The 9,455-nt window shown below is 39.1% G+C and overlaps 1 protein-coding gene across 4 annotated transcripts in view; it reads right to left on the bottom strand.

The window, feature by feature from the left end:
• Nucleotides 1–3,177: 3,177 nt before the first annotated feature.
• Ih (hyperpolarization activated cyclic nucleotide gated potassium channel Ih) overlaps nt 3,178–9,455 on the bottom strand; it is a 136,604-nt gene continuing 130,326 nt past the window's right edge. For 3 of the 4 annotated variants that reach the window (XM_026813328.1, XM_026813336.1, XM_026813341.1), the window contains 3 exons: nt 8,472–8,635; nt 6,120–6,256; nt 5,325–5,648 (listed from right to left, as the gene is read on the bottom strand). In XM_026813328.1, the coding sequence (XP_026669129.1) occupies nt 5,340–5,648; nt 6,120–6,256; nt 8,472–8,635 (610 nt within the window). In that variant the 3' untranslated portion in view covers nt 5,325–5,339. Of the gene's footprint in view, nt 3,199–5,324; nt 5,649–6,119; nt 6,257–8,471; nt 8,636–9,455 lie in introns of those variants that run through there. The other variant, XM_026813346.1, reaches the window with a different exon arrangement.

Below are 9,455 nucleotides of genomic sequence, written 5' to 3'. Positions count from 1 at the left end.
CAGAAACCATTAATTTCGTAGCTGCTCGTCGATGTATCTTATAATAGTGATCACAGTCTCGAATTGGTCCCAGGACGTTCAAGAACTATCCACGAGTTAGAAAACTATTGAATACCTTCCCTCGATTGTTCGTTAATTATTACATAATCTTTAATATTATTTTTATAAATGTGATTATATTGTTCTTTAGATAAAATGATAATAAATATTTGCAATTGTTAAAAGGAGGAGTAATTTTTACATAGTTCTCGAAAACAATGATCTTTGAACAAGATATGTGAGTATGTGGACAATTAAATTGCTGAAATGTAATTATAGGCTTTTACAAATTTCGAACGTCGATCGTAGTGTCAGTAGTTTCAGTAGTAGCGCCATGATATTTGGCATACGCAAGTAGTTTAGTCTTGAATTGGTCCCGGGATACTCAAGACTCGCACCTTTCGTAATTCGTCAAGTCAGTAAACGGTTACATATGTAATTCAAGTGAAGATTCGACATTGATCTTATAATTAGTCTTGACAGGAAGATTGACAATTTGGTCTAGCCACGAAGAGATACCAGATTTCTATCTTGATGCATTAATCTTTTATTCACATGAATTTAGAATTTCAAATTTCTGTTACTACTAAACTTAGCTTCTTTTATTTGAATAAATAANCATGTAATCAGCATTCAGTAAATTGTATCATTGAACAAGAAAAAGAGAGACTGTGCAAGAACCAAATCCCACAGTATCGAATGACACCTGAACGACCGTGAACCCAGCGTGGCTGAACCATTTCTTGTGAGTTAGAGCTCAAAGTATAAATCTGGAGTTAATCCTTCGGGTATTGAACCAGGACCGCTGTTGTAAATCAGCTTCAAGCATGCCCAAGTGTGTCGTGTATCATTAGACGTGTCGTATTTAGCTAAACCGCCGACGCGGGATTGCCTTCGGACAAAGATCCTTCGTGGAAACGGTCACGGCGGTCCGTTTCTATGAAAACGTTACTCGCTGAAACTGACGTTTGTGAAATCTCGCGAATTTCACGTGTCAGGGCAGTCCTGACGCGTTCGTGGAACTCGCTTTCTCTCGCGAAACGTTAAGGGAAATCGACCATTTTCCCAAAAGCTGGACAGCGTGTTTCTAATGATTCTCTGATGAAATAATAATTAACGACGTCCGTAGAACTATTATCCACTAAATGGCAGTTACAGTTGAGCAGAATTATTAAATCATAGTAGTATCCATTTATCAAATAAGGAGAAATCACCAACTTCCGAGAAGTTAATTTGATAAATGAGCAGTTAAATAAAATGTAATATAAATACTGAATGTTTTATAATTCCTTTAAATAATAGTAGCGATTATTTATATTTTAGTTTGTATTTTTGTATCAGAGATTAATTTTAAAAAATTTTCTACAGACGCCTAAATTAGTAAATAATGTAAACGATGATGCGATCGTAATTATCAGCTGTGATTAATTGTCAAAAAGTCTGGGTGGCTGGGGTGGTAAGACCGTGGTCAGCAATTTCTGTGCTAGGTTCCTTGTAAAGTCGCTTGTTAAACCGAGCTCACGAATCGATTCAGCAGCTGAGGCAGCCGAAGACGATCCGATTTTAATACGATGACAGTAGGAAGGACGTTAATTAAGGAGAAATTACCGGTAGCTTCTTCTTTCGATTTCCTACCTTGAAACTGATCTTAACTTGATCCTTCTTCGGATTTCTTATTGGATCGCGCTTAATTCTTAGGTATCCTTCCAATATATAGAGCTAAGTACACCTTTAATCTCTGTTCAAATTTAATTCGTGGAAATAATTAACATTCTTACTTTTCTTTTGTAACTTCTAAATCAGATCAGAACAAAATTGTCGAAGATAATTACTACATTTTTTAAGTACGAGATTACAGAAATGAATGGAATACAATTTATGGAATTTATTTCACAATTCCAGTTTCAGTACTACTTTTGTAACTTCTGCTTAACAGTATGCTTCATCGATTTAGATGATACTTAAATGTGTTTTGAAGAATAGAAACTGTTTTAGAATTCACAAACTATAGAACAGAATTAAAAGCATACGAAGCTACTTAACATAGGAAATGAGAAAAGCTTATTCGAACGCGACACGATTTCTCCTGGCGTAAAAATTTTGGCTGAACAGAAAGGATTTGTTGAGATAAGATGATTGGAAAACCGCGCGACGACGACGCGAGCTCGCCTCGGCGAGAATTTGGCTCGTCGAACAGAACAGAAAAGAGAGGACAGTTGAGAAACAAAAGCAGAGGGCGGCAACAAGACGACGTTAAAACGGCAAGCGCAATGTAACACATTCGCAGGTAGTGTAATAATTTTAGATATACGGTTCCGACAAGAAAAGAAGGGGTTGGTCGTTTCTCTGTTTCGAGATTGGACGGAAAGCCTGATTGATTCGTTGGTCTGTTCGCTGCGCCACGGCTCACGCTAAAGGCAAGACACAATCAAACTGACACAAAAAAAAGGGACTTTGAAAACTTGTACACGTGGAAAACACAAGTAACCGAGACGTGTTCGTTGGGATAGAACGAGATAAAGGTGAAAACGTGTGACAGTTACGTTCGAGCAGATCCATGGTTATTACAGATCCTTCGAAACCCTTCCGTTGTCTCGTTTCGCAAATTATCTACGTCATGTCATCACTTCCATAACCCATTACGTACGAAACATTGCATAGTTTTGCCTTGTCTCTGTTTAATTAACGTTCAGATTACAATTAAATTCTGATCGGTGTGAGAGTCTCGCTTAGTCTTGTCACATGTGTTTTGTTCATTGAATCGCTTCATCATCTTCCAGTGTAATGATCATGATAATGAGACTTGTACGTAATGTGTTAATTCTGTGGTTAACTGAGGGCAACTACCGGCGTAACTGTTTCACTCGTTGACAATTAAATAAACAGGGGCCACTCTTCGGAAATCGTGAATTTTCCCTTTTGTTAGAACAACGGTCATTCGCGTAACCATGCAGACGTCGAGAGCAGAAATAACAGAACTCACTGAGCAACATTAGTGTGTGTCGTGTTACACCAAGATCCGATCGAACCGACTTGGAGAACGCTTCCTCGACCCATTTACGTACGTATGTATCCGGTTATGTACGTGTATCGCAGGAGAGCCACGATCTGAATTCCCATCGTGCGTAGCGGATACGATTCTCTCTCATCGACCTAGACCTATCCGAGACAATCGGCTCAGGTACAACACGGAGACACGAGCCGACGCACGCACGCACGTACGTTCTATGCACACACATAACACGCGTGGATCACGGAATATCGAGCCAGGAGAGACCTCCGCTTAACGAGGAACCACTTACTTACCTATACCTGAAAAACCCCCGCGAGAGTGCCTATCACTCAAGAAAACCTCGACTACACGATCTGCTTTCGTCTGTGTAAATCTGTGTGTCCGTGTGTAGATATCTGTTTTTTACTTCACGTGCCGCTTGTAAAATTTAATTTCTGTATACGTCGACAACCAGGGAAAATAAATGGAAGAAGGAGAGGCAGAAATAGGATCAGATCCAGTGGCGATGGGGCTTCGGATACTATTCTGAGTTATGAGAAATAATTGAAGAAGCACCTTTCCTGTTGCCTTGTCTTATTCCAGATTGGGAAATCGCTTGGAAATCTGGGCTGTTCGATCGCCTTCGAGCACAAGTCTTGAAAGTTTCCGAGTTTCCGTGGAAAGTGATTATAACGCGTTTATTATATTTAAGATAGATCTACAGAATTTTCTTCAGTATTTGGTGAAACGGTTTATTACTGGAGGTAGTAATTTATCTTTACTCAAAAACTGTGTACTTTTATGTTTGTTCATGAATAAAGTGCACATCATTTATGAAATCTGTAATGTTCTCGGTAAATGTATATTTTATGTACAAACTGGAAAGAGTAAAGATTTTAAATAAATCAAGAAGTTACTCTGTTTTTATTTCACTTGCATCAACATCAATTTCCAACTCTTCCAATCTCAATATCTTAAAAACTTTCCATATCAGTCCTCCCATAACTTTCCAAAAATATATTCCTCTTCCATGTTATTCATCTCGAACGATCAAATCTACTCCATCTGTTTCGATTACGAAACTTGTCAATATTAAAAATTGCTAAAACGATATGAGAATTAAAAAAAAAATACACCCATCGCCACGAGTACCGAATAGTGTACATAAATCTGTCAGTTTACAAAAATTGTCATAATTGTGTTAAAAAAATAGAGGAAGACAGAGAAAGAATTTTTTAGAGAAATTCACTGTAAAAAAGTTGGGACATGACTAAAGTAAAGAGTCGCTGTCAACTGGCACGTCTGTGTATCGAGCAAACGGGAAGCAGAGATGCGTATGTAAATAGACTCTGTAAATATGTATACGTAGCTAAGTGTATGTGTATGGTGTATACAACTAAATTTCGGCTTCCGAGGGAAATTCGCAGCAGCGCTGGAAAAGAGATGCGTGGTCGGTGTCTCTCGCATCGCCTAACGAGAGAGCCTGGACACACTTTTCTGTCCGACGAACATTCTATCCCGGTCGGAAACCGACACGCGAAGCGAGATTCGCTGCGAAACGAGACGACAGCTAAACCTTGACTAGAGAAAAGTTCGTAGGACTGTCCGTGAAAAAAGAAAAAAAAAATATATATATATATATAAAATGACGAAGAGTAAATCCACCACTGGCGTGAGAGGTTCTCTCGTCTTCTTGCGACTCGATCGGTCGCACCTGTTCCGTTCCTTGTTCTTTATTCTTTCATATTTCCTTTCACGTTCTTTATTATCAAACGTATACGCATAAGAAGAATAGCTGTATCGGCAAGCCTCGTGACACACACAAGGCGGATCGGAGGGACTTTTATCGGGCTCCTTTCTTTTATTTTTTACCTCCAGTTTCTCTCTTTTTAATATAATTCATCGCTTGATGAACACGCGCTATGTTAACTTGATTTTATTCACACGTTTCCTTCGCGACTTCGAACTCGCGGCGAAGATGCAGACAGTTCCAAAAACTGACCGTGGTGTACAATTTGAAAGTAATGTGTAATAAAAATCGCCGGGGGGCCTCGAGCCACGGACTCCCCCCCGTATAATTAGTCAGAGGAAAAAGAAACATTGCAATGGAAACGGCGACGCAAAGCTGTACAGACAGACAGCACGGCCATGTAAAGAGACTCAAGGTATAATATATATATAACAAAATATATATAATATATATATATAAAGAGAGAGAGAGGCAGTCAGTCACTTTTTGAAACTGACAAAAAAAAAAAGACGACGAGACGCTTGGTTTTCTTTTCAAGTCAAACTTTTTATACAAGGATCACACGAGCTGTGGGTATATTATATATGAGGTGTATATTATATATATATGTATGTTTATATACATATATATACTATAATATGTATAATATATATATATAAAATAGGTATCAAATGAAACGGTGCTCTTTAGTAAAATATAAAGCGGTAACGGGTAAACACTCACATAGACCTCTTCCCATTGCGAGACATACCGCACCAGTCTTGACAACCGTAGTAACCTAACGAGCGACAGCAGCTTCGCAAGCCTGAGGATCCTGAGAGCACGGCCAGCATGCAGGATCTGGAAGGACTCGCTAAAGTCCTGAAACTGATAGGAATAATTCAGATAATTATTCTCATGTCAACATTTCGATCTAATGTATGTAGGCAACGAAACCATTATTAATGTAGATAATACATTATAAGTTCATCATTTATTACGCTGCTTCTAGATACGAACGCGATGCAAGAAATTTTAATTAAACTCATCTCATGCAGGATACGTTCTATGAAGTACAAACATAACAGGCAAAAAATTTAATTATTTCATATGTCTGTACTCAGAAGTTCCGTAAATTTTAACTCTGTTTACTAAGGGTTCTTGGTAAAACATTCCGGTAGCTGGAAACAAGAAATAAGTATCGCGTAAAGAATCTTTTATGCGGGGAGCCTAGTAAACAGATTAATTACACAAATCGAGTTCGCGGGAAAAGTAAAACGCAGCGTATGCAACGACTTTAAAGTGAGAAGCAGCAAGTTGCTCTCGGCGCAGCCGTGAATATAATTAATATGCACTTACTTGATTAAATATGAGGAAAATGTAGTCTAGTGGTATGGAGGAAATGAGGTCGAGAAAGAACCAAGTCCTGAGGTAGTGTTTCGCGATTAACTTCGGGTCCAGGATCACTTGTTCGGCGTTGTCCTGTTGCATTATACCTGGAAACAGAAACGCGAACAAAGTTCTATAAATACTCTCCACTTTTATGTTTTCAAATATCAAATTTTTATTCCAATTAATTTCATTCACTGCGTAAAACCACAATCAGCATTGTACGTTGATTAATTAGAGATTTGATTTCAATTCGCGAAGTTATTAATGAAATTGTATAAAAATCGTAATCGTATTTTTATCGGACAGTTTTGAAACTATACCCACTTCAACATTTTCCAATAAATATACGCGCGAGGCACAAAGCCTATGCAATTTCGAGTGACTGCAAGTGGGCGACGCACACTAGCAGCAGCAGCATTCATTCAAAGTCTACGTGCATACGTCACGAAACGTTTGAATGGGGAAATAATCAAATCCAGCCTGCCAGTCTCGTTTCTATCAACATCAACGGCACTTCGTCTTTCCCGGAAACGTTGCCTCATTAGCATCCAAATATTTCAAAGCCGCGATTCGAGCGGCTCGTCCGCCTGGACGCCCGCTGACGCGCTGTGTAGGCGTCGCGTCAGTATGTATGCGGCGCACGGAACGTAATATTGGTCGCCAGGCCGGGCCGGGCCGGGCCGATAATCTGGATCAAGAATTCGCAACAATCGCGAATCGACGCGTTCCACGTACACTGGTACACGGTTTAACGCGTACAATGGCTTTCATCGGGCGCCACGGCACGTGACCCAATTTAAACGCCCGTTTCTGGGACCAGGGCTCGAACTCGAAAGCGCTACAAATTAATCCCCCGCCCGGCGAATCGTCTGGGTCTGAACACCCCGAGTGTTGAGCAATGTTATTATCGCACAGGAAATGCTCAGCTAGAAGCCAACCGTACGCGTATATCTTCATCTCTAGATTTAATAATTTAATTTAGAACACGATGCAGCTGAGAATCTTCCCACAGATACATATGTACGTATCTGCTCTCTCTTAGAGGATTAATTGTATTTCTTGTCGGGTATTTCATTTTGTACGATTAGAATGTAGATTCTATACATTTCTGCAGATATTATAAACGCTGCTCGTAATGTATAATAAAACTAATCAGAATATCAATTTTTGTCCATTGATAAAATAAATGTTAGTCTGAAACACATTTTTTTAAACCTATACTATAATGTTCTGTCATAAAAAAACCGATGTGTAATGATTGCACTTGTGCGTATAATCTTCATTTTAGCATCTAATAAATATCGGAAAGTGAATTCATTCATTTCGGTAAAGAACGATTTCCTTTTAGAGAATTATCTCTTTAAGGTAAGGTACTCTTTATTCAAACAAGCTTTGACGAAAAGGAAATTGAATCCGCCTCGCCGGTTCCGGATCGGAACGTAACTTCATAAAAACGTAATCGACTCGCGCGTGAAAGCCGCTATTTTCCGGTTTTTTCGTGCTTCTGTGTCCGTTCTCTTTTCATCGCTCTCAACGACTTTTGCGGCCACCTCTTTAATGTCAACAGTTACAAGTCCCACCTTTTCAAAATTCGCGAGACAAGGACATTTAACGCTATCTCGAAAGAGCGCACCGCGGTTCAAAGATTTTAGCCCCGAGGGGACATTATTAAACTTATTAAAATCGTCAAAGATTTCTACACATTCTTTAAATACGCTGTTACTTTAGTATATCAAGTCCTCGCGAAAATGCGAGTGTTGGGATATAGTTAAACGAATCGTCGGTAGTTTCGAGGCGGAGATTTGGGCTGGCCTGATGAGAGAGTGGTATGGAAAAATGAAGGAAAGAACGAGGTCGACTCATTCTTCCCCCAATATCCTTTTTACCGATGTGCACGCGACAATGCAAACTTTGCATCGCTCCTGGCTTCTTCTATCCGCGGACGCGAGGCTACCATTAGTTCCGACGACGTCGACGCGATCGTCCGACGGATTGCCAGCCTTTTTCGCCGCGTCTTTTTATACCCACGGATCGAATAACTTTGAGGCTGAATGGATCCCCCGTCGATTAGAGTTTGAAAAACGAACGCAGTTCCATTGAAAACTTTTTCCAGATGGAACTAAATATTCTTTCCTAAACAGTTTCTCCATTGCACCTGCACCTTCAGCTATTATTTTTCTTTGTCGGTATATGAAAGAAATTAAAAAGTTGGACATATCTCACATCTTATATTTTACGTTCTTTAATACGCAATACTTATTGTGGATCTAAGTAGTAAATAATTTTGGTGGTTTGTGTATTACTGTTTCGTAAACTTACCTGTCCTGAAGTTGACGACGATGTCTATGAGGAATATCGTGTCGGAAAGGCAGTTGAAGGCTATCCACCTAGTGCTTAGGTCGTCATTGAAAAAACTAATGGCGACTGGCAGAATTATCAGATTAGCTACCAGTAGGAGGAGCATGCAGAGGTCCCAGTAGAATCTGTAATCAAACGAAAAAAAAACAATATAGTTAATTTCTGCTGAATATTTCAGATACTCATTAAAACTCTGATAAATGAAAAACCAAAATAAAAAAAAAAAAGGATAAAGTATTGTCATTCTTTACATGTGAGAAAAAGAAGATGAAAGTGCTGGTACGATATTTAGAAAACAAGTAGTATATCCCATATTGGTCAGACATGGCTTCGATATTAATTGTTTGTACAAGTTGTTTGAAATAAAACATTTCTTGGTTTCAAACCGAGAAAATGGGAGGTTCTTGTTTTCCCAGTTCCAGACCAACCACTTTCCTTTTTTAACCCACGAAATAAATCAGAACCGAGTGCATTTTGCATTTGAAATTTGCATCCCAGCCCCAGTACGTAACCTACTTAAGTACAAAAGGGCGCGGCCTTCTTTACACCAGTCGCTCCTCGGATTGTCTTTACGGGCCAAGTTTTACGCAATTACCAAGACTTAAGCCAACGTTTTAAACGCGGGCGTGGATCGTCCGACTCGAAAACAGCGGCTAGAAATTTTATTTTTTTCTCCACTCTATTTACCTCGTCGAGGGTTCGCGTTCTTAAATTCTTTTTACCTTTCGTTTCACGGTTAATGAGCGCGTAAAGGATTGAAATGGCACGCAGTATTGTTTTTAAATCTACGTACACGAAGAGCATCCGTTATTTAAAATTTAAAGTTCGCTCAAGATTTATGTTCCTATTCAAAATACATACATAATATTATAATGTGTGTTTGTGTAGTGTGTTGCTTATTTCAATTCCAAATGCCTTGCATTCATAACTTGGAAATCGGACATT

Source organism: Ceratina calcarata, unplaced genomic scaffold (assembly GCF_001652005.2).
Source record: "Ceratina calcarata isolate Rehan_Ccalc_2016 unplaced genomic scaffold, ASM165200v1 scaffold117.2, whole genome shotgun sequence".
NCBI lineage: Eukaryota > Metazoa > Arthropoda > Insecta > Hymenoptera > Apidae > Ceratina > Ceratina calcarata.
This window is presented reverse-complemented; position numbering and strand designations above follow the sequence as displayed.